This window comes from Balaenoptera acutorostrata, chromosome 11 (genome assembly GCF_949987535.1).
Source record: "Balaenoptera acutorostrata chromosome 11, mBalAcu1.1, whole genome shotgun sequence".
Taxonomy (NCBI): Eukaryota; Metazoa; Chordata; class Mammalia; order Artiodactyla; family Balaenopteridae; genus Balaenoptera; species Balaenoptera acutorostrata.
Genome location: NC_080074.1, coordinates 93,651,659 through 93,677,566, shown reverse-complemented (window position 1 = coordinate 93,677,566; position 25,908 = coordinate 93,651,659). Strand labels below are relative to the sequence as shown.

At 38.0% G+C, this 25,908-nt stretch overlaps 1 protein-coding gene across 4 annotated transcripts; it reads left to right on the top strand.

Annotated features, from left to right (window-relative positions):
• The first annotated feature begins 2,255 nt into the window (after positions 1–2,255).
• On the top strand, positions 2,256–25,406 carry MGST1 (microsomal glutathione S-transferase 1). 4 transcript variants are annotated; one of them, XM_007194807.3, is made up of 4 exons: positions 2,256–2,408; positions 8,835–8,982; positions 11,177–11,271; positions 24,314–25,406. In XM_007194807.3, exons 2-4 carry the CDS (start codon positions 8,857–8,859, stop codon positions 24,558–24,560), a joined length of 468 nt encoding a protein of 155 aa, XP_007194869.1. In that variant the 5' UTR covers positions 2,256–2,408; positions 8,835–8,856; the 3' UTR covers positions 24,561–25,406. The 4 variants fall into 4 exon arrangements, with proteins under 4 accessions (XP_007194869.1, XP_007194867.1, XP_007194868.1 ...); XM_007194805.3 differs by lacking the exon at positions 2,256–2,408 and adding an exon at positions 2,809–2,928; XM_007194806.2 differs by lacking the exon at positions 2,256–2,408 and adding an exon at positions 2,817–2,896.
• Positions 25,407–25,908: the final 502 nt, after the last annotated feature.

Genomic DNA, 25,908 nt, shown 5'->3' with positions numbered 1-25,908 from the left:
TCATTGAAAACTTTCCTTTCTCTTTTGCATTGCTTTGGAACCATTGCTGAAAATCAATTGATCAACTGAGTGTGATTCTATTTCTGGATTCTATTCTGTTCTTTTGACCCACTTGTTTATCCTAAACTTTTACCACATTCTCTTGATTAGCTTCATGAGTTATATCATTTTTTTTTTAGTCCTGTTCCTCTCACTGTGGCTTCTTTTAACTCCAGCAAGTATGAGGTTCATATTTTATTTCAGAAGTTAGTACAATTTCCAAACTCCTCTGGATCTCAGTATCTATAAAATAGGAAAAATAAGAACTCCCTTATAGGGTTTTTTGGGAGGGATAAACAATCTAGAATACCTTTAAAAAGTATACTATAATTCTAAAATAATATTTGTATGTTTAGAATGTTGCTTATTTTTATTTCACTTTTTGCTTCCCTTAATCTTAAGACACATTCTCACATATGTTTACTGAAATCTCCAAGAAGGGTCTGAACCCTTAGTTTCAGATTTGTGGGGGCATCTATTCTATGGATTTAGAGAAAAAAACAAAGATCTAAGATAATTAAAAGGAGTGAGGGGCACCTGATTCCTTCCCACTTTACCGGAAACCTAGTCTAGTGGTGATAGCAATCCTTTCTGACATTTCTCGTTTGTCTGTTTTTTACAAGGCAAGAACGACTAGATTTCTAATGCTTTGTTCTTCCAGATCTTTCTGATTTGATCTCCCTTTTCTTTGTTGTAGCAGCTACATTTTGCTGAATGACCTTTGCTCTCCCCACCCCAAATCAGTGACCTTTTAAACTGTTTTAATATTTGCTGTGGAATTACTTGTCTTGAACTTTGGCTCGAGTTTCCCTGAAAGATTTCATTATAGGCTTAAAATGGTGGTGAGCAGAAGAGTTCAAAGTTTGTACCCTTACCTTTACCCAAACTAAAACAAGCTGAAAAATAACTCTTTCTCTTCCTTACTCATCTAAGAGCATATAACAAAGATGAGCAGAAATCTAAATTTTTTCACAACCTTTTTCCTGTTACTGCTCTAGATCATACCCCAATTATCATTCTCATTGCTAAATTGAAATCTTTTCATCCTTAAGTTTAGTGGCAACTTCTTTTTTTCGGCTTTTGTGTCTACTTGATTGTAAACTCCTTGAGCACAATTATTTGATGTTATTTATCTTAGTTTCGGATTTTAGCATCAAACCAAGTGCCTTGCATTCACATCATAACTGTCTACTAAATTCATTCATTATAGGCAAGTGCTGATTATTGTGCCAAAGACAGTTTCATATATATATCAGACAGGCAATAATTGTACATGGTTTATTGAGAGCAGGAATCCAGTATTTGTTCATTGATTGATTAATAGTTTGAAGTCATTTTATAATTAGAGCATCAGATGAATCTGGTGCTCCTTTCTTTTCAAAAACCTGTAGAACCGCTCCACTGGAATTCTGTATATCAATTATTTAAATAATAGCTCTCTGTACCTTTTTCTGTAAATTTATCCACAAGATTAGAGCTGTATTACCTCATAATAAATGAAGAGAGTCTTTTAAATACTTGTAGTACTAAAAACTCTTGGCAGGAATTCAGAATTATCTCACATTCTGCCCTATTCCAGTCAGTGTCACAGCCAGGTTCCAGTGTACATTACCAAGATAGGAGAATAAATATATGTAGTTTTCAAAAGACACGGACCATGAAAACGAAGCACTAACGTCTGCTGATGCTAGATTTTCCAATACTGCTACTGATATGCTTCTATAGAAACTGTTCTCAGGCCTGTGATTAATTGCTGTTTCCTAGAGCAAAGTGGTAAATCTTACTTCCTTTTTTGGTAGAATATGGATTTGTCCATCAAATCTTAGCTAGTCCTGGAGGCACCCTTTAAAGTCTAAAGGAGGTAAAATTAGGACCAAAAAAAAAAAAAAAAAAAAAGGAAGTACACCACACATAGCAGGTGGTAAATGGGTGAGAAGTATGACCAAGTGAGAAGTAACGTAGATGGAAAGCATAAATCCTTAAACATGTTTAGATAAAGCCGTGGAAGTTAGATCCATAAATCCTGTTGTGGGTACTAGGAAGCTTGGAAATATCCTTAACCTAGATATCGGTGTTAGAATAACTACGCCTTCTAACCCTAACTCTCCTGAAAGTCCCTGCAAAAAACCATGCTAAACTGATTGTGTAATGAATTGTGTAATGAACTGTAATGATCCAGTTTAAGCTCTTCCAGTTCCATTTTGGACTCTGAACAGGAGGGGACAGAATGAGGAAGCAAATTGTCTAGGATCACGGATTTGGAAGACTGCAAGACTATAGGTGACCTTCACCAAATGTTACATTGTGTCAGTGCCAGCCTTCCGAGGAAGCCTTGCCGCCAGAGCAGGGAAAGAGAAGTTCAACAGAAGGTAATTTTATCAATGACTTCTAATCAGCGTCCCCCAGCCCCCGAGATCTGAATATTCTCTAAAGCTTTCAAAATTGGGATCTTTTAAACATGTTTGCGGCTACATAAAAGTCGGCCTCCTTTCCCTCCTTTCCCACGCCCAAACTTGAAGAGTTCCAATACAATCGCTAACGTCCCGAGGCACTCACTGTAGAGGGGAAATGGCCTTTCGGGAGGAGACTTTCCGCCGGCGCCAAAAAGAAGGGTTCAGAGAGGAGAACCGGTGGGCGGGGGTTACTCCGGTGGGAGAATAGTCAGGCGACTTAGGGGAGGGCCTTGGCGAGGGTGGAAGTCGTGCTTTCGGCGCCCGAGAGCAAGTTCCGAGGAAATTAACCAGAGGGGGCGTGGCGCCTGCCTCCCACCCGCCCGCCCTCGCAATGAAAGTCACCGAGCGCCTGCGCGACCCGCCTCTGGGACCAGGTCGCGGTCTTCCTCCTGCTCGGATTCACAGTACGTGCCCGGGAGGGGTGTGTAAGCAGCGGGTAAGGAGAGGGAGGCGGCGGGAAGGGGACCGGGGTGGCAGGTGTAGGCTTGAGGGTCTCTGCCGAACTGAGGCTTTTTTGTTCCATGTAGCTGCTATATGTTTGCTTTTCAATCCATCACTTTTAAAAGGGAGTTCCATTCCTGTCCCCCTTGCAGGTAAATTGTCAAGCTCCAGGACTAAAACTTGAGAGAATAAGTCTTTTTGTGTTTAAGTGATGATTGACCCACTTTGTATTCTCAGACCAAGGTAGCATCCACTTTGAAAGGGCCCCCTTGAACTTTTGGGGAATAAAAAGTACGTGCAAGTAATAGTAATCTAGAAAGTGGCTGCAGTTTAAGCAACTTCTGTTCATCCTAAGGGTGTAAAATCCTGCAGCGGCTCTGAGTTCAAGGACAAACTGGCCTTTGTACCTCCTGAAAGACAGGACTTGCTTCTCTTGGTTTGCTTTGATAAGCCACAGAAACATTAGCAAGTTAAAAAATAATAATAATTAACAAAGTGGAGGAGGACATGAATTAGACCCTGTTAGATGAATTGGAGATTGTTAGAGTCTGCTCACTGGAACCCTGGGAGGATTCTCAGCCCCCCAGTCTGGAGGCGAAAGCCATGTGGAAGGAGTAAAGGAGAAAGGAAGCCTTCTTTGGGAGTTCAGGCCTCAGCTATTACTGCTATTGCTGGATTGGGGTGGTGGGGACCAGGGTGCATGCAGATTTCATCTCCCTGCTTCCTTTGAAATAGTCCCAAGGCCTCTTAGTAGTCCGGGCACCACATTTATTTTCTCCTTTTTCCTCTGCCTGTTTACTCTCCAAGAACGTGCCAGTTGGGCTGTAATCAAACATTGTTGAATGGCCTTGGAAACTTCTCCAGGTCTCCAGCTAACAGGCTTTAACCCAGCCTAGCCCAGTGTTCTCAGATACCTAGCCTGCTATGAAAACTAGACACACCTTTTGCATCGCCTGGGAGTTAGGCTGGTATTGAGTTTTACTGTCTTCTGCTTTTTCCAAAATAAGAGGCCTATGCGTGTTGACCATCTTTGTTCATCTTGAAAAATGGCAAATCGGTCCAAATTTGAATATTACTCTCTGTGGCAGACAAGGACAGTTTTTCTGAGGGTTTGTTTGAAAGTGGAGTGTCTTAAACGCTGAGTCCAGAAAAGGTCCGCATAGGCCCCTGGTAATGGCCTCCCCCCACCTCCCCCCCAGAGCCAGAAGCATTTTCCTCCCAACACCTGGGCCCTGAAACTTGGAGGCCTTGTCTGCAGTCACCTCAGTCTATTCAGTAAATTCTAGAACTCATAAGCAGCAATGAGACCACTGAATTATCTTTTTTCTTTGTCTCATGGGTACTGTTCTGTTGCTTTAAAAAGTCTAAAATTGCAGAGTCATGGCCATGGGAATGCATGCTCACATACTGTGTGTTGCACAATATTGATGTAGAAAGGCCGCTGTAGATAAGAGAACTTTGCTCTTTTTGGCTAAGAGCCTATAAAGAGAAGAGGAATATTTCTCAGTTGGTAGCATCTATCACTGAACTGTGATAGATACTAAGGGAGCAGGGGTGGGATTCTGTGGGGTGCGGGGGACAAGACAGGAAGGGGATTTGACAGAAAGAAGCCCCCAGAAGGCCAGGGAAGTCTAGAATGTTTAGCCTTGATGGTAGATAACCCACAAGTTCAACACTTGAGAAAACTGGGTTCCAGTCTTGGGCCCTCCACTGTGAATTTGGGTCAATTACTCATTCTACCTCTCTGGGCCTCAGTTTCCTTATATGTTAAAGGTAGAGACAAATATTTGCTCTGAGTACCTTAGAGTTCTCCAAATTCTCAAGTGAGATAATGTGATGGCTTTTGAAAACTCTAAAATTGTATCCTCAGTGCCTAGAACAGCACTTATTTATTTACTAAATACTTGTATAGCACTTACTGGGTCCCACTGCCTTTCTAAGCACTTTATACTTTATTCACTTAAGGCTCACAAGAGTCCTGTGCGGTAGGAACTATTATTAACCTCATTTTTACAGGTAAGGTAAATTAATCGCAGTGGGTAAGTAAGTGGCAGAGTTGCGTCCACCTGGACCACAGTCTAGTTGCACAGTCTGTGTGAGCTCGACCCGCAGCTCTTTGTCCTTTGTAAAGGCATCACCTCCACATTAGGGAACTGAGCCCCCCTCTCTGGCGATATAGGTAGAGATATTCTCCACTGTGCCAACCAATGCTGGACAATAAAAGGAACAATACACTGTCCAAGTAGAATACATCGTTGGAATCATTTATTTTCTATAACTCATCACCAAGTTTCATGTTTTGCTCCGCTTACTTTCCTTAGATTATTTCTACTGCGTTCCTAGACTACTCAAATCACTGAACACTACCCTCTGAAGTATTATTACTACTATACTGCTATCCCCCCTCCTGGTGACCTTTCATGTACAAAGTTTCCAGTAACTATTTTTGGAGTGCAGTGCCCAGGCATGATGCAGGTTCAAAGCAACTTACTGACAAATTAGCTTTAAAAAAGAAAGTCTAGATCAGCACCACCTAATTTTGTGCTATAAATGACTCCTATTTCTTAATGCCTTAGCTTTAACTCTCCTTACCCCACCCTCAGTTGTGCTGGGAGTGGACCATGTTGATCCTGAGAGGCAATTTGTGGACCCACAGTGTGTGATACCAGAAGCTCAGTATTGGCCTGCTCCCAAAGCCACAGACTTGAGGAGCTAAGGCATATTTTGGTGATTGAGAAACTCTGTGTAAAGTATACTTTGTGTGTTGTTCACATTTAGAGAAAAAGCCTCCCATTGACCTTTGCCTCCAACTGCTCAGGTCTTTGTGTTCTTTTCCCACCAACAGTTCTGGAAGTCTTCTACTTTTTCTCTATTCTTTCAATACCCATTTTCACTGAGAGAAAACCATCCTCTGGTTGCTAAATACACTTCATTCTGAGAACATTGGTGGGGATGTACAGAAACTGTTGGACTTTTAAAATTATGGTTGAATAGCAGCATTTGCTACTTGATAAACTTTTCTTAAATTTTTTAAAAATTAACACCTCTGCTGTGTTTCTTCATATCTCTGTCCAGAGGCATAGGACTTAGGGATTCCTTATTAAGCGAATTACTCTATCTGCATGCTGAAGGAGAGTGCATTTTATTCATGACTCCCCCGCCCCCCGCCATACTAGAGCAAGAGCAGATACATTAAATGTTGCTAAAAGTATTATTTTGCCCTGAGAAACGTCAACTGAAAAAAACACATAACGTGAGAGCTGGGAGTTCAGCTTTAGTTGGGGCTTTCTGAGGACGGTAGCTCTTGAGGAACTGCTTTGAAGAGGTGCGGGCATCAGTATATATATGATTTCGGTGAAGGGGGTATGTGCAATCAAACACACGTCTTAGTAGAAGTTTGCTGCTGGTTACGAGGAACGGATGTCTCCATTAATGATGTTAGTGCTTTTCTAGTTATGAGAAGTTGCAAAAAATTGGGCTCATAAAAATTTCTCCTGAAAATATCTAACTCTCTGAAGGCCTCTTCTGCCACTTTTTCCCAGAGTACACAGTGCCTCATTCCTGATCTGCCCTGAACTCCTTTCAGGGTGTGTTAAAGGTCAGCGACTGCATTGGCTAGTGACTTCATGCTTGTAGAATCAGATGGTGAGTGTTATTTTTAGGTGGCAGAATCTATCTAACATACTTGCTTTTAAGACTACTGACTGTTGGAGGTGGGTTAATTTGCTACTCTGTGTGTGTGTGTGTGTGTGTGTGTGTGTGTGTGTGTGTGTGCGTGTATTTAAACTAAATACGGTTGACCCTTGAACAATGCGGGGGTTGGGGGGCCAGACTTCCACACAGTCAAAAATCCACTTATGACTCATAGTCGCCCCCTCCTTTTACTCGGTTCCTCTGTATCCATGGCTCTGCATCTGCAGATTCAACCAGCTGCTAATTGTTTAGCATGCTGCTATTTAGTATTGAAAAAATCCAAATATAAGTGGACCCACACAGGACAAACCCGTGTTGTTCAGGGGTCACCTGTACATTTCTCTTTGTCTGAATCCGAGGAGTATATTTTTAGCCTACCTTTTAAAATAGGGGTTGCTTAGGAAGCTTTGGGATTTTTATTTGCAAAATGGGAGTAATGCTTAACTTGTAGCATAATTGGAAGAGGAAGGAAGATAACAGATGGAAGGGGTGCCAGTACTGCCAGTTGCGGGGTAGGCACTCAGTCACTGTTAGTTGAATCAGAATTAAGCAGTTTGCAGTCTCTTGAAGGAGACAGTGCAGTGTGGTTGGTATGTAAGACGTGAGGTCAGAGACCTCGGTTTGTGTCCCAGCATGGCTGCTAAGTATCTCAAATTTCCATTTCATTCATCTGTAGAATAGATATACTTATGAGAATGATAATTTTATGGTTATGAAAATTATGTAAGGTAATGCACGTAAAGTACATGGTATAATTGGATGTGTAGCCAAGTCTTATAAAATTAAATATATTTGTATTATATACGTGATTTTTGTCCCATTCAACAGTAACATACAGACAACTACATGACTGGTAGCAGAGTATAGAAAGATATATAGGTTTACAGATTATTGGTAGATGGATAGATTGATCCGAATGATCACTCTAGGTTGCGTGCAGGGGTTGAGTTTTAAAGGCAGGAACAGATGTGTCTACAAGAGACAACACTCCATGCTAAGCCTGTAAAATAGCGTTTAAGCTTGGGTATGAGAAAAGATATTTGTTTATGTAGAAGACACAGAAGATGTAGGTAGTGGGGCTGATAACAGAACAGAGGAGGTTAAAAAGAATGACTCTCAGATAGTGCGGAATTTCAGCTTTACCCTAAGTTTCTACCTGCTTGGACTTCAGCATCACCCGTGTGTGCCTCTGTCTCCTTCCTGAGCACTTTCCTGTTTATACTTCCGACACCAGACTCAGGGAGTTACCTTCAGTTTACTCCTGACCGCTTTTAGGTGGAAGTAAATATGGAATGTGAAGTGACCTGAAGACTTACGTAAAGTTAATCCGCCTCCCCTTGTGCCTTCTACAAAAGCATCATAAATGCCAATTTTTCACCTTGCATTTGCAAGCCTTGTTATTTTATGTTTCCATTATCCTGCCTCACCCTCTTCACTTGTGTTGATGTGAATGATGACCATGGTCTTGATGACGGCGATGATCGTGATCCGGAGATCATAAACTTTATTGAGGGTTTTCGTGGGCCAGGCACTGTGCTAGGTATTTTCCACATGCTATCTCAGTTAAATCCTGACAACAACCCACTAACTTAGGAGGTATTACTATTCCTATCTTATAGATGAAGAAATTCAGTTTCACAGAGGCTAAGTCTCTCAACCAAGGTTAATAGCAAAATGGTGTGACTGGAATTAGAATCCTGGAGTCTGAGATCTTGAATACGATTGAAAGGACAAAAGGCTGTTAAGTTGGGTTTGTAAAGGAGGACATATGTTAGAACTTAAGCATTTCTAATCAAACATTAATGATACTAAATACTATGGACGTAGTTTGATGTTTCTGAGGAGACCCATGGATTCTGTTTTTGTGTGTGTCCAACTTGTGGCTCATCTTGATGCAAAAATATGATTTTATTTCTATCTTTAGAGCAGTTCGCCTGTTTATTTTTGCTTGTAATACCCCCTGCATTTTCATTTTCACTCAGTACTTGTTTGATGTCTTCAAGCTTAATGGTATAGAACTAGACAAAACCATAATAGTATTCATTTTGGAATTAAAAAAAACCTAACTGATTATTTCTTCTTCAAATAACCCAAGATATCTTTAAGAACAGTGTGGTTAATGCTGCAGTATAAGCGCATCAAGTGACCGTCAAGTTATTTGGGGTATTTCTGTCTGCTTTATCCCATCTTGTCTAAAATTTTTTTAAGATTCCAGACCAAAATTGAAAAAATGGTCGAGCTCACGCAGCTAATGGACAATGAAGTATTCATGGCCTTTGCCTCCTACACAACGATTGTTCTTTCAAAAATGATGTTTATGAGCACTGCAACTGCATTCTATAGATTGACAAGAAAGGTAAGACATTGGAGGCAATATTTTCTTTTAAGAGTTGAGATTCTGGAAGGCAATTTTCTTAAATTAGTTTTTGTAAAGCCCAGTGGCATATTGTCTAATACTGCAAATGAAGTATGCAATCATTTGGTACAGGTGGTTCTGATATATTTACAGAATGGGTGCTTTTTCCTAGAGACTAGTAAATAGTTTTTTCATTGTAGCTTTTACCTTTTGTCATGCCACTTAGCATGTGAGATTTCTGGAGTATCAAAGTTTTCAAGGAAACTTTTTGTGATTTTGAAGTTAATTTTGCCTACTAGAGTTTAGAAAATAGTCATTTTCTAGACAGTGAACTGGTGTTTTCAGCTCTGTTACAGGTCAAGGATATGCCTTTGGGGACAGAATTAAAGTTCTTATTATCAGCAGAACCTCTTATGATTGGGATAAGGCATTTGAATTTTGTGTGGTTATGAATTCTTAAGTGGATCATATTTCTACCCGTCATGATAAGAATGATTTTTTTTAAAACTGGAGGCTTGGGGAAGGTGGTAGAAAGTTTTTGAAACACATAACCTATATTCAGGCAGGGTTTATGACGACAGTGATGGGGGTAAAGCAAAGCTACATTGACAAAATTAAATGCTTTTTCATTGGTGTGGTCCCTGTGCCTATTCAGCAGCTTCTTTCTGGAAACCATCGTTTCTCTTTTAGTCCCTGTCCTGAGTTTTTGTCCTCCAGAGCCTTGCTTTTATCTAGACGTCACAGTGCTCCCTAAGGTATTTCCTCATTACTGTCTTGAGGCGTCATTTCTTCCCAAGGATATCTGCATTTTAATGGGGGCCCATACCCACATGTTTAACTCTCTAATGGGGCAAGGTGTTAGAGCAGCAGTCTATAAAGTGGCTGCTACCACCAGATCCACACTGTCCTCTAGAAATGTCACGGCACCAAGGATAGCAGAAATGTTGCTTGTCTTAAAAGGAGAAGGGAATTCCAATTCGTGGAGAGCCTGTGATATATGTTAGGAGCCATGACACTCTTTGTGTGTGTCAGATGATGGAAGCATTTTACCTAATTGTTAGCATTATCATGTGAGATGAGCATTACTGTTCCCATTTTATAGATGAGGAAATACAAGTCAGAGAGATTAAGTAGCTTTCCCAAGGTTACACACCAATAAAGGGTGAGGCTGAGATTCAAATTCACATTGGTTTCAATGAAAATCTTATGCACTTTACATTGTAATACCTTTATTTACTTATTCAAAATATATTTATTGAACATCCACTGTGTGCCAGGCAATTATTTAAGAACAAGACAGACAGATCTGACCTCAAGAGCTGATACTGTATCACACTGCTGCCCATCAATTCTCCTCAACATCTTTACCTGAAATAAATGCTCATGTCATATTAAGAAAAATATTATAATATTTATGAGGTTCCTCAGCTTAAATTAAGGCTAATTTTAGAGTTCGTGTTTTTCTTTATTATATATTATTAAATACTGGGACATACTTAAATATTTTTAAATGCATGTTTCAAGTTTCAGGGAATGGGGAAATCATTTCAAACATCATAATAATGGCAGGAAGGAATACATGAAATATGCCCTAGAACATGTACTTGGTGTTTATAGGAATGCGATTCAACTTCTTATATTTCACTGTATTGTTCAACACAAACTTCTAGTTAATTCAGAAAAAGAAAAGAGGCACACATATCCTAACAAAGTACATAATACTTCTGCCCCTCACTCTTATGCTGCATGCCTGTTCTCTGATATCCTTGGCAAGTAAACTTATGACTTTCATATGAGCCAACCAGTTAGAAATATTAATACTCTTGAGGGCAAGTGCATCAACATTACTGTAAAAAAATGCCAGTTCACCGTAATAGTCAATGAGGACTTAGAATTATGCTCTTTTTTTCCATTTTTGCTTCCTTTTTGCTATTTTTATACATTGGTTTTTATTTATGTTCTTATTTATGCTTCTCTTAAAATTTTTTTTTACACTGTTAATAAAAATTCAGATTTTAAGAAGAGATGCTTTCTGCTACCCCTGGGTTTGATCTATTGCTCCCATTTTTTTTTCTTAATGGCCAACTTGGATGCCTGTATTTCCTTCCATTAAAATGTAAATAACTTATCAGATAGAGTTACCCCCATGTTACGTGGCATTTGAAATAGGTTTTTTCCTCATTATTTGGAATAGGTTTTTGCCAACCCAGAAGACTGCGCAGGCTTTGGCAAAGGAGAGAATGCCAAGAAGTATCTTCGGACAGATGACAGAGTGGAACGTGTACGAAGGTGAACCCACTGTCTCCTGAAATGATTTACTTGATCAAAGAATTTTGGTACCAGAGTTAAGTGAGGATGTTGGGGTCTAGAAGAAAGAAGGAAGAAAAGTCAATCATTTTACCTAGTCCATATAATTATAGAAAATTAGCAATCTAGATGTCTCCAACTATCACTGTGATTGCACATATTTCCAGTTTAGCTTTTCTGTGCACTTTGTTGGGGTTAATGACTTTGTTCTGTGTAGGGATTTATCAAAAGTAATGACAGGTAGGAGGTGAAATGAGGGTGGTAGATTCTTGCAGTTTTTGTCATCTTTCTCTAGAGGTGAAACTGTCAGCTTGTGTAAAAGGTTGAAGAACTAGGTATTTTCGCATAAGATTCAAAATATGAACTTGGGAAATCTCTCCCTTTCCAATCTCTCTCTTCTTTGTCGATATTATGTTTAATATACTGAGAATGCAATGAACAATGAAAAGCAGTAAGCCAAGATACCATCTACACAGTTTCTTAATAATACCATGAATATACTTATTTTAAAAGCACATTGAATTCTAGTTCTGGAGTATATTTCTTAATCCTTGTCATAAAGTCATGTAAATTGCAAACTCTTTTTCATCTTTACAGAGGTATTGTTGACAAATAAAATTGTAAGATGTTTGAAGTGTACAATGTCATTTGATATATGTATATGTTGTGAAAGGATTCCCTCTATTGAGTTAATTAACACATACATCACCTCACATATTTCATTTCCCCTCCTCTTTTTTGGTGAGAACATTTAATTTCTACTCCTATAGCAACCTTCAGTTATACAATAACGCAATACAGTGTTATCAACTATAGTCAGCATGTTATACTTTAGATCCTCAGACCTTGTTCATCTTATGACTGACGGTTCGTACCTTTTTATCAGCCTCTCCATATTTCCCCCAACCCCTAGCCCCCTGGCTACCACTACTTTCTGTTTCTATGAGTTTGATTTTTTTTTCCTTTTGGTAGATTCCGTGTATAAGTAATACCATATAATATTTGTCTTTCTCTGTCTTAATTATTTCATTTAGCCTAATGCCCTCCAGTTTCATCCAAATGACAGGATTTCCTTTTTTTTTTAAGGCTGAATAATATTCCATTGTGTGTGTGTGTGTGTGTGTATGATTAGGTTGTTTCCATGTCTTGGCTGTTGTGAATAATGCTGCAATGAATGTGGGAGTGCAGACATCTCTTTGGGATAATGGTAGTTCTCTTTTTAATTGTTTGAGGACCTTCCATACTGTTTTCCATAGTGGTTGTACCAGTTTACATTCCCAACAACAGTGTGGAAGAGTTCCCTTTTCTCCACATCCTGGCAAGCATTTTCTATCTCTTGTCCTTTTTACAGTAGCCATCCTAACAGGTATAATGTGATAACTCATTTTGATTTAGGATGATTGGTGATGTTGAGCACCTTTCATGTACCTCTTGGCCAGCTGGATGTCTTCTTTGGAAAAATGGCTAATTGGGTCTCTATTTTTAATTGGGTTATTTTCACTTGCTTGTTTATTTGTTCTGGGCTATGGAATTGTATGAGTTCCTTATATATTTTGAATATAAGCCCTTATCAGATATGTGGTTTGCAAATATTTTCTCCCATTCCATAGGTTGCCTTTCAATTTTGTTGATGGTTTCTTTTGCTGAGCAGAAGCTTTTTGATTTGATGTAGTCTCATTTGTTTGTTTTTGCTTTTGTTGTCTTTGCTTTTGGTGTCAAATCTAAAAAATCATTGCTAAGGCCAATGTCAAAGAGCTTACCAACTATCTTTTCCTTCTAGAAGTTTTATGGTTTCAGGTCTTACGTTCAAGTCTTTAATCAATTTTGAGTTGATTTTTGTGTATGGTGTAAGATAGGGTCCAGTTTCATTCTTTTGCTTGTGGAAATGTAGTTTTCCTGACACGATTTATTGCAGAGGCTGTCCTTCCCTATTGTGTATTCTTGGCTCCTTTGTAAAAAATTAATTGACTATATATGTATGGGTTTACTTCTGGACTCTCTATTCTGTTACTTTGATCAATGTGTCTGCTTTTATGCCAATACAATACTGCCTGGATTACTATAGTTTTTTAATGTAGTTTGAAATCAGGACGTATGATGCCTCCAGCTTTGTTTTTATTTCTCAAGATTGCTTTGGATATTCAGGGTCATTTGTGGTTTCACACAAATTTTGGGATTTTAAAAAAGTTCTCTAAAAATGCCACTGGGATTTTGAGAGGGAGTACATTAAATCTGTAGATTGCTTTGGGTAGTGTGGACATATTAGCAATATTAATATTAATTCTTCCAATCTATGAGCAGAGAATATCTTTTTATTAATTTATGTCTTTTATTTCTTTCATCAGTATCTTATAGATTTCAGTGTATAGATCTTTCACCTCTTTGGTTAAATTAATACCTAAGTATTTTATTCTTTTTGCTGCTATTTTAAATGGAATTGTTTTAAGTTTCTCTTTCTGATAGTTCATTGTTAGTTTATAGAAATGCAACTGATTTTTTCATTGTAGTTTTATTGAAATTTGAGCAAGAATTTGGCTTTGATATTCCCCAACATAATATTTTTGTATATTGATTTCGTATCCTGAGACTATACTGAATTCATTTATTACTTCTAACAGTTTTTGGTGGAATTAGGTGAGTATTTTTGATATAATATCATATCATGTACAAATAGAGACAGTTTTACTTCTTTCTTCCTGATTTGGATGACTATTTCTTTTTCTTGATTAATTGCTCTGACTAGGATTTCCAGTACTATGTTGAATAAAAGTGATGAGGGTGGGCATCCTTGTCTTGTTCCTGACCTTAGAGGAAAAATTTTTGGCTTTTCACCATTGAGTACCATGTTAGCTGTGGACTTGTCATATATAGCCTTTATTACATTGAAGTACATTCCATCTATAACCAGTTTGTTGTGAGTTTTTATCATGAAAGGATTTTGGGTTGTCAAATGCTTTTTCTGCTTCTATTGAGAAGATTTTTTAAAAATTTTATTTATTTATTTATTTTTGGCTGTGTTGGGTCTTCGTTTCTGTGCGAGGGCTTTCTCTAGTTGCGGCGAGCGGGGGCCACTCTTCATCGCGGTACGTGGGCCTCTCACTGTCGCGGTCTCTCTTGTTGCGAAGCACAGGCTCCAGATGCGCAGGCTCAGTAGTTGTGGCTCACGGGCCTAGTTGCTCCACGGCATGTGGGATCTTCCCAGACCAGGGCTCGAACCTGTGTCCCCTGCATTGGCAGGCAGATTCTCAACCACTGCGCCACCAGGGAAGCCCCTGAGAAGATTTTTATCTTTCATTTTGTTAATGTGGAGTATCACACAGATTGATTTGCAGATGTTGAGCCATCCTTACATCCCTGGAATAAATCTCACTTGATAATGGAGTATGATCCTTTTGATCCTTTCAATTAAACTGTTTAATTTGTTTTGCTAATATTTTGTTGGGGATTTTTGCCTCTATGTTCATCAGGGATATTGGCCTGTAATTTTCTTTTCTTGTAGTGTCCTTATCTGACTTGGATATCAGGGTAATGCTGGATTTTTAAAATGAGTTTGTAAATGTTCCCTCCTCTTTTATTTTTTGGAAGAGTTTGAGAAGGATTGGTTTTAATTCTTCTTAGGGTGTTTGGTAGAATTCACCAGTGAAGCTGTCTGGTCCTGGATTTCTTTGTTGGGAGGTCTGTAATTACTGATTCAATCTTCCTACTAGTAATTGGTCTGTCCAGATTTTCTATTTCCTCATGATTCAGTCTTGGTAGTTTGTATTTTACTAAGAATGTAACCATTTCTTCTAGGTTGTCCAATTTGTTGGTGTATAATTGTTCATGAGTCTATTTTGACCCTCTGTATTTCTGTAGTATCAGTTTGAATGGCTTCTTTTTTAATTCTAATTTTATTTATTTGAGTCCTCTCCCTTTTTTTCTTGGTAAGTCTTGCTAAAGGTTCGTTTATTTTATCTTTTCAAAAAAATCAGCTCTTAGTTTCTTTGATCTTTTTACTGTCTTTTTAGTCTATTTCATTTATTTCTACTCTGATCTTTGTTATTTCTTTCCTTTTACTAATTTTGGGCTTAGTTTGCTTTTCTTTTTTTAGCTTCTTGAGGTGTAAAGTTAGGTTGTTTATTTGAGATCTTTCTTTTTTCTTAATGTAGGTATTTATCACTTGTATAAGCTTCCCTTTTAGAACTGCTTTTGCTGCATTCCATGAATTTTGGCATATTCTGTTTCTGTCTTTGTCTCAAGACATTTTTTGATTTCTCTTGATTTTTTCTTTGACCCATTGGTTGTTTAGTAGCATGTTGTTTAATCTCCACATTTGTGAATTTTCCAGGTTTTTTCTTTTTTCTTCTTTTTGTAGTTGATCTTTAGTATCATACTGTTGTGGTTGGAATAGATGCTTGATATGATTTCACACTTCTTAAACTTATTAAGGCTTGCTTTTTGGCCTAACATATGATCTGTCCTGGATAATGTTCCATGTGTTCTTGGGAAGAATGTGTATTCTGTGGCTTTTGGATGTAAAGTTCTGTAAATGTCTTTTTAGGTCCATCTGATCTAAAGTATAGTTTAAGTTCAATGTTCCCTTATTGATTTTCTTTCTGGATGGTCTATCCACTGTTGAAATTGGGATATTGAAGTCCTCTACAATTATGGCATTGTTCTTTCTCCTTCAGATCTGTTAATATTTGCTTTATATATTTAGGTGTCCTATGTTGGGTGCATAAATATTTACCAGTGTTATATCCTCTTGATGAATTGACTCACTTTATCATTATATAATGACCTTGTTTGTCTCTTGTCACAGTCTTAGGCTTAAAGTCTGTTTTGCCTGATATAAGTATAGCTACTTAGCTTTCTTATGGCTTCCATTTGCATGGAGTATCTTTTTCTATCCCTTCACTTTGAGTGTATGTGTGTCCTTAAAGCTGAAATTAGTCTCTTTATAGGCAACATGTTGTTAGGTCTTGTTTTATTTTTATCTATTCAATCATTCTGTGTCTTCTGATTGGACAATTTAGCCCATTTTCATTTAAAGTAATTACAGATAGCTATGTACTTATTGCCATTTTGTTAATTTTTTTCTGGTTGTTTTGGAATGCCTTTGTTCCTTTGTTTCTCTCTTCCTTTGTGATTTGATGATTTTCTCTAATGGTAAGCTTTGATTGCTTTCTCTTTATCCTTTGTGTATCTACTGTAAGTTTTTACTTTGTGGTCACCCTGAGTCTTACATAAAACATCTTGTGTTTATAATAGTCTATTTTAAGTTGATAACAACTTAGCTTTGAATGCATACAAATGCTCTACATTTTTACACTCCTCCCTCCACATTTTATGTTTTTGATGTCACAATTTTCATCTTGTTATTTTGGGTATCCACTGACAAATTATTGGAGTTACAGTTATTTTTAATACTTTTGTCTTTTAATCTTTATACTAGAGTTATAGGTGATTTAACCACCACCATTACATTAGAGTATTTTGACTTTAACTATATGTTTACTTTTACAAGTGAATTTTATACTTTCATGTTTTCCTCTTTAGTGTCCTTCAGTTTCAACTTGAAGAACTTGAACACTTTTTTATAGGGTTGGTCTAGTGGTGATAAACTCCTTTAGCTTTTGTTTGTCTGGAAAACTCTATCTCTCCTTCTATTCTGAAGGACAGCTTTGTTGGGTAGTGTATTCTTAGTCGGTAGTTTTTTCTTACAGAACTTTGAATATATCATCCCACTCTCTCTGGCTTGCAAAATTTCTGATAAAAAAATCTGATAATCTTACATGGGTTCCCTTGTATGAAACAAGTTGCTTTTCTCTTGCTGCTTTTAAGCTTCTCTCCATGTCTTTAACTTTTGATAAGTTAATTATAACGTGTCTCGGTGTGGGTCTCTTTGGATTCATCTGTTTTGGTACTTTCTGAGGTTTTTGTAGCTGAATGTCTATTTCTTTCTTCAGATTAGGAACATTTTCAGCCATTACTTCTTTGGATAAGTTTCTGCCCCCTTTTCAGTCTCATACTTCTGGTACCTCTATAATGCATATATTGGTCTTTTTGAGGGTTTTCCATAAGTTCCTTAAGCGATTGTCACTCTTTTTCATTATTTTTTCTTTTTGTTTCTCTGATGGATGAATTCCGCTGCACTGTCTTCAAGTTTGCTGAACCTTTCTTCTGCTTGATCTAATCTGTTGTGACCTCCTTTATTGAATTTTTTAATTCAGTCATATTCTTCAGCTCTGTGATTTCTGTTTGTTACTTTAAAAATATTTTCTATTTCTGTTGAAATTCTCACTTTGCTCATGCATTGCTCTCCTGACCTTGATGAGCATCTTATGACCATTATTTCCCTCAGGTAAATCACTTATCTCTGTTTCAGTAAGATCTGTTTCTGTAGATTTATCTTGTTCTTTTGTTTGGAACATATTTCTCTGTTTCTTTATTTTTCTTTATTCTCTGTGTTGGTTTCTGTGCATTAGATAAAACAACCACCACTCCCAGTCTTGACAGAGTGGTCTCATGTGGGAGATGAACCTTGTCAATTAGCTTGAGCTCCTGGTTGTCTCTCAAACCTTTGTGATTGTCCAAGCTGCCTTCTTTGTTTCTACTGGCTCCCAGTTTTTGAGTGTGTGCCAAGACTTTTCAAGTGTTCCAAAGGGGAGGATCACAGTCAGCAGCTAGCTGCAAGCTGATTGGAAGCTGGACTCTCAAACAACAGCTGGGAAAGTAGGTAGTTAAGCCCCTTCCAGAGAGAAACTGGGATTTGGGCATTTTTCCTGGGCTCAGGTGTATATCTGTGGGGAGAGCTCTTGTACCTATTAAGAAACTGCTTCCTTGTTTGCTATAGTCCTGTGGAAGTCATGAATGCAAGCCCCATTGGCTATCAGAGCCAGGCAATCCAGGAGCCTGTCCCTTCAGTAGTAGCTGCAAAAGTTGGGGTGCCAGAAGTGCATACAAGCTCCTTCCAAGGAGATACTGGCAACTTGGAGTGGGCTAGAGGGAGAAGGTGAGGGATGTGTCTTCTGGCTTCTCCAGTCTCTGAAGAGGATTATAGCCAGCCCCTAGATGCATACTGAATTAGAAGCCTGACCCTCAGCAGCAGCTTTAAAGTATACAGATGAACTCCTTTTAGGGAAAGACTGGAAGATGGACATTTTTGCCTGCTCCCTCTTCACTGAGCCTTGGGGGTGGGGGTAGCTGCAGCAAGTGCTTGTGCTTGTTGAGAACTGCTTCTTTGTTTGCTATATTCCTGTGGGACTTGTGAATGGTAGCACTATTGGCTGTCAGAGCCAGGTGATCCAGAGACCCATCACTCGGGCTGCAGCCATAAAAGCTGAGGTGCAGATGTGTGTAAGCTCCTTCTGGGGAGATACTGGAGATTTGTTTTGGGCTAGAAGGAGAAAATGGAGGTGATGTCTACTGGCTTTCCTAGGAAGGATCAAAGCCAGACCCTAGATGCAGGCTAACTGGAAGCTTGACCTTTAGGTAGCAGTTTTTAAAGTATGCAGGTGGATCTCTATCTGGGAAAGACCGGGAGGTGGGCATTTTTGCCTGTTCCCTCTGTGCTGAGTCCTGGGGGAATAGCTACAACAAGTCTCATGCACCTGTTAACAACTTTGCTTTTGTTTGCTATAGTCCTTTGGGTCTCCAAAATGCAATCCTCACTGACTTACAGAGTTAGGTGTTTTGGTGGGGGCCTGTTCTTGGGTGAAAGTCTTAAAGGTTGGGGCACTAAATATGAGGTCTAAACCCTTTTCTCCTCAGGGAGAAGCTGGGAGTTGAGAATTCCCTTCTGACTGTATGATGCTGTTCTGGGGGTGGGGTTTATAGCAAGATTTTCTCAGCCTTTCCTTATCCATTTCGATGTGGGTATTTTCTCATTCTCTCAATGGGTAGAAGTTGCTCAGCTAGTTTCTGGATTTCTTTCAGAGGTAATTGCTCCATGTGTAACTGTCCATTTGGTGTATCTGTGGAAAGGGGGGAGTTCAGGAGCCCCCTATGTCACCATCTTGGCCGACCTTCTCCCCACCGCAAAATTTTTTATATTGAGATTCCATTCCCAATCCATTAGTTACCTTTTTCTAACATGTGAAACATTAAAGTTATGTATCGTCTTCATTTAGTATTTTCTAATGCTCATCTAAACTGTAGTACAATTCTAGACACATTTCACGGGATAAGCAAAATTATATAAAATTAAAGAAGCAGTGAAGAGTTTTCATAGCCATACTTAAACATTTAGATATTTAGTTTTGTGATGAATAGTTAAGATATGAAACATCATGAATATATTTGACTACACTTCTTCAATTTGGTGAGTATAAATAGATAATGAAATGGGGACTGAAAGAAAAAATTTTACTTCTGTAATTCACGTATCTGCTGCAGCATCAAATCCCTTTGGAATCTAGATCATATTTGCATCATCACTTTTGACTTCCTGGAAAGTCTGAAGCCCCTCCCAAGATTTCTGCAGATTCCCTTATGGTATATAGTCTCAAGATTAACTCAGTCTGCAATCCTGCATTTGTGCATGTTTCCATACTCTGCATTTTGTTAGGCTGATGTAAACTTGGTTCTTTCCTCAACTCTCTCAACAAATCAAGTTAAAAATGTGATAAAAATAGACCTGACTAAATCAAGGCGCAGAGTTTACAGTATGGCAACACAAACATTTCAAGTTGTATGTTACAGTGCTCTGTCCTTCAGCATCCTCTGCCTGGGGAAGTTGCATTGTGCCCTCTTCACCTCACAGAATGGTCAGCATTACACCATTGTGCAGGCTATTCTTTTACCCCATGTACTTCTCTGCTCCTCCAGTACCGAAATTTATTTTTTTTTATTTATGCAAAAGTTTAATCTCAAATTACTTATCAAGCAAGAATGGCTTTTTCTAAGAGGAAGTCTATGCTAGATAGTTAGAATAAGATTTTAACTTTTGCTTCGCTTAGTTATATATTTGTTAATTCAGCAGTCCTACTGATTAAAGGGGCCAGTTTTAAAATGGATTGTGTCAAGAATATGGATCGAAAATAGTCTCAGGAATCTCTCAAAGAATCAATGTGAAAATTTCAAACAGTATCAGAGGAAAATTATATGTGTTATGATGAAAAAGAATAAAAATTAGAAAAGGTGAATAAAGCTTTGTGGAGTTATCAAAACCACTAAAGAGAAAGTAAGCAGTTTAAAGCTTTGTCTCATCCTTTTCGTGCATCCCTTTTAGGGAAGGTAATCAAATACATGATGCTAATCATGACCCTATGCTCATAAAATTGCCCAGAACTTGAAAGTGACAACAATTAGACCTTTAGTAGCATTAGTACGTTTGAAAGGAAGATCAAAGTAAGTCTCACCTATGAAAACTTAGCAACAGATATTTTATTTGGGAATTTTTAGATTCCTCCCCACTCTCCCTTCCCAGCCCCTACTTCTGTCTCTCCTTGCCCATGGGATTGTATTTCTAAAGGAGAAAGCCATTATCTAAGCTGATCTTCTCATTAGGTTGTGAACAACAAATAAAATTTAGTGAGAATGATTGACCTTAGCTGTGAAAGGAATCAGTGTCCTTGAGGAGGTGCAGCCACTGTGTGTCCAGCGCCTCCTGGCGATCAGACACTGACTTTTCAGTGCAGCAAGAAAGAGAGTGTCCAGGAAAGACAAGGCATCCAGTTTCCAGGTGTATGTTTTTGAGATCGGATCAGTCCCATCAAAAAATTTCCTACTAACAAATCTCTTTTGGAGATACTTTTCAGAGAAAGAGTTTCCAGAATCTCCACTTTCCATTTTTAACCTAGAATTTTTCTTTTTCATTACTTCCACATGCAATTATCACTTTATTTCTATTAGCATATTTCAGTGACAGGGACAGAATTTGGCTACAAAGGAAGTGAAAATTATGCTTTCAGGTATGCAATAGTGAGAAAATTAATACATTCTACACATATGGAACACTTAATTAAAAATATAAAGTAATATGTGTAGAAATGTCAAGATAAGTAGCCTAAAGTTAGTTATTTATATTCTGGGCAGACAGAAATCAGTGATGATTAGAAAACCTTTTCAATTATGCATTTATTTAATCCTATCCCATCTCGTTCTAGAAAGAATTCAAGACCAAATGTGTTCCCTACAAAAAGGTAAAAAGAAAGTTGTACAGTAATCAGGGCAGCTGGAGAAATACAGGATAGCATTCAAAAGAGGAAAAGGGGGGTGGTACTTAGGAAGAGGAGAGATGTTTAGAATAGGCTATGTTCAAAAGTAGAGAATACCCCTTCACTGAAACTGTTCAGTGGAGTCCAGGTGATACTCGCTGGGGATTCTTCAAGGAACTGGAGCCTGGGCTAGGATTTGAGCCAGATGACTTCCCTTTTGGCCCCAATGCATGAAGGAAGCATTTATTGAGAGATTACTGTGTGTGTCTCACTGTCACTTCTTTTATTGGAGTGCTATAAAATAGCTTTAAGACTGGGTTCCTGCCCTTGAGGGGGTTTATAACTTTTCCCCTAAAAATAAGACCAACATTCATGTAGTACTTAGAGAATGACATAAAGCAGTCTCCCATTAGATGTTAAGTCGTGAGGTACAGGGTATTAGTTCCTAGGGTATTTAGAAATATTTCATAAAGGAAGAAGCTGAAGAATGTTAGGACTTGAGGAGAAGGAGAGGAGAGATCACGTACATTTGGGGAAATTTCTTTGTGGGAATTTGGACATACTGCTGCTGTATGCTGAGCATGAAGAACTTTGGGTAAGAGAAGGGAGTCAGCAAGTCTGGTGTGAAGCTCCTTTTGTAGTTGGCCATCCCCTGATAATTCTCAAAGATGTCTACAACTCTGGTCTAGGTCAGGGCGATGCTGAGATCCGAGTGGTTCTGATCTGACTAGGAAGGTGTGACTGGTGCATCATAAGCACAGAGCAGGGCTGATGGGAAGGTCAGCCCAGAGCAAGCTTGCCCCAAGGAGCATCTGCCTGAAGGAGAAAGGAAACAGGAACACAGGATGATGGAGAGGGGGAAATAGACCCCGGTAGAAGGTGGTCACACATAAAGATGGATGTCCACCAGTTACTAGATTTTGGTAGCTGTCTAGGAATGACATGAAAATGAAGGAAGCTGCCCCTCTAGGATGAGTTCTGTTGTTTGAGCAGAGAAAGGGTCATGGTGGAAGGGTGATACTGAACTACAGCAGGAGCTGACTGGGAGAGTTGGGTAAGCATGTGCCTGGCTCAGGGTCTAAAAAAGAAGAGCATATAAAATAGCGTAAATTAACATAGAGTGTGAGGCTCCATTGAAAACAGGCCTTACTAGGACAATAAAGAGTGCTCTCTCTGAGACCATTTCGAGGGCCAAGGACAGGGAAAGAGAACTGAAAAGAGAAATAAGATAAAGAGAGAGAGGGAAGCCAGAAAAAAATGGAGGGGCCAGTAAGGTCCAAGGAAGCCCTGCCTTTGAACTTCCTTCCCTCTCCCTCCACTGGAGCTGTTTACCCCTTATTGTCTTTGACTTTCTTCTCTTCTATTTGCCAGTTGCTTAATACAGGCTTAGAAGTAAACACATTTCCACAGGGTCTCACCATTATAGGTTCTTTCCCAACTTTAAAATGTCTGTCCTTTTAGAATGTTGTGAAGGAGAAAAGTAACATGGCCAAGATGGGAGGTGAAGATATATCTGTGGTCCAGCAGGAGAGTTCAAAGGACCCAAACAAATACCCTTGGTGTAATTGGTGAAGCGGGCTCTTCTTTAGTAGAAAATAGTATTCCTGTCCTTTCTTGCCCACCTCACTCTCAGTAACCCTTGGGTTGTTCCATGAAAGAGAAGGGACAAAAACTCCCATACCTTTCTGTCTTGGCTTTTATTCAGGAACAGGCAGTTGTTTATTTAAATCTTTCAAAACTGTTACTTACCTAGGTTACTGTCACATTCTTCATACCTTTATGTTGTCATCTTTGTCAAAAAGGTGATGAGAGAGGATAATCTACAGGAAACAGGAGAAAGGAAAGGAGGGGAGGAGAATGGTGATCATTGAGCAGGCAATATGTAATAGTTACATTTTTTGCTAAAAGAAAAGAGAGTAACATAAAACAAATATTTTTCATTTTGAAATATGTATCGATAGCTGATAAGCTCTATCAAAATCTCAATTTCTAGTCTAGATTCTTAAGCAGTTTTTAACTCTGGAGACTTGAACAGGGGTACCAGATTTTTGAAGATTAAGCAGTTTAAAAAAATGTCAAGTCAATAATAGATGTGCTTTGTATTCACAATCCTAGCCAGAGGTGCCAGGAATTGGAGGAAGACTTGTGTCTAAGCCATGCTTTCTGTTTTCTTATAGCTGTGGTATGAAATCCCAATCAAGGAAATATGTCTTTCTCTTTATTGTCTATCAATTTTATGTATACTTTGCACTTTGCTCCATCACTACTAACTAATTCCTTTTGCAATTTTAGGATAGGTTGGCTAAATTTTTTCCCATGTTTGAAAGACTAGTTATGTATTCTGCTATATGGATGTGGAGAGCATGAATTTCTTGATATTAAATTGGTAAATTGATTCTTGGCAACCTAGTGGATTGGGTGAATGGGCAAGGGTGGTCTCAGTAACCATTTTGCAGACTAGCACAAGTGAGGGAGGAGTCTTAAGAAAGGTCATAACCAAAAGGGTTTTCTTTTGGGAAGAAGAGTTTTCATAAGAAGAATCTTGAATTGCTGTTGTGTGGACCTTAGAAGAAAAAGTATTTTATATGTATAAAAATAGAGTGAGTTTTATTATATAGATGCAGTTTTGATAGTCTTGAAAGTGCAACAAGCCTTCTCTGTTGTATGTTGAGATACACTACAAATAAAAGAAACAAGATAACGAGGCATTCTAAATAAGAGTCAAGTGTGTAAGGAAGCAAGGGAATTTGAGAGAAATAAAATGAATCTTACTTTGCATGTTTAAGATCCATTAACACTTCTATTTAGTTTCAGAAGAGAGGGGAAAACGAATATATTTCTGCTGATTTTGAAATTTGTGTTTTACAAGTCATCTTTTTCCACAGAGCCCACTTGAATGACCTCGAAAATATTGTGCCATTTCTTGGTATTGGCCTTCTGTATTCCTTGAGTGGTCCAGATCTCTCTACTGCCATCCTGCACTTCAGACTCTTTGTTGGAGCACGAATCTACCACACAATTGCATATTTGATACCCCTTCCCCAGCCAAATCGCGCTTTGGCTTTTTTCCTTGGATATGGAGTTACACTGTCAATGGCTTACAGATTGCTGAGAAGTAGGTTGTACCTGTAAAGAGAATCATACAACTCATCATCCAGTGATTTTCTAACAATTCTGTACTTCCAATTTATAACAAATACTTTTTAAGGTTTTAAGTGGGAAAGGAGCAGAGAAATTAAGATAGGGAAAACCTAGTCTGAATATTAATGTCACCAATATCCTTTATTCTTTTTTAATATTTGCACTAGAAATTTAACATAATTTTTAGCTCTTTTGTCTTATTCTTAAAGTACTTTGTTTTAAATTTTGATTGTAATTTGTAACATTATTCAACATTTCATATTTTAAATCTTTAGAAAGAGTAAGTACATGTATTTTAAACTTGTATTTCAGTATTGCTGAAATTGGCATATGAAATAAAGAATTTAAGGAATGATTTCATTTGGTTTAATTTTTCCCAACGTATTTTCAAAAGTTTCAAACATACAGAAAAGCAGAAAAGTAGTACAATGAACTTCTATATGTCTTTCACCTAGATTTACCAGTTGTAAACATTTCCCCATATTTGCTTTAGCTCTATCACTCAATGTTTTTTCTGAACAGTTTGAAAGTAAGCTGCAGATACTGTATCATGCATTTAAAATACTTCACTCCTAAATACTTCAACATGTATCTCCTGTGTACAAAGCAGTCTCCAAATAACCATACCATTCCCACACCAAAGAAATTTAACTCTAATACAATATTTATTTAACATACACAGTTCATATTTAAATTCCCCAATTTTTCCAATAATGTCTTTTATAACTGCTTTATTTTTGATCCAGGAATCAAACAAGGATGTCACACTGCCTTTTGTTATCATTTCTATTTAGTTTTCAATAAAATGGATGAGTTCTTTCATTTTTTTTCATCTTTTATGACTGGCGTTTTTTGAGAAGTTTAGGCTGGTGGTTTAATAGAATGATCCTTAATCTGATTTGGTTTTGTATATTATTTTCACATTCTTAGATTCTAATTAAACATTTTTGTTAATGTTGTGTTCTTCAGATTACAGCACATTAATAGACATATGATGTCAGTTTGTCCCATTAGTGGTGATCAGTTCAGTAAGGTAGTATCGACCAGATTTATTCACTGTAAAGCTATCTTTTTGTAATCGTATTTAGGGTGATAAATTGAGACTGTGAAAATCCTGTCCTCCTACAAACTTTCACCCAATGGATTTAGCATCAAATAATGCTCAACTTTGTTTCTATGTAAAAATATAAATATATAAACATAAAAATTCATAAAGCATATGATTACAAACGTATAAACACTATATACATCCATACATATTTAGATTTTTTTGTCTTGAATTATGTGTACTTAAACCTTTGTAATAAAGGATGAACTTTTAAAATATTGATATTTATAC

Excerpts from the sequence above, each read along its gene's own strand:
- MGST1 (XM_007194807.3), top strand. The coding sequence starts at position 8,857 with ATGGTCGAGCTCACGCAGCTAATGGACAATGAAGTATTCATGGCCTTT. Across the intron at positions 8,983-11,176 it reads TCTATAGATTGACAAGAAAG|GTTTTTGCCAACCCAGAAGA; the intron begins GTAAGACATTGG and ends TATTTGGAATAG. Across the intron at positions 11,272-24,313 it reads AGAGTGGAACGTGTACGAAG|AGCCCACTTGAATGACCTCG; the intron begins GTGAACCCACTG and ends CTTTTTCCACAG.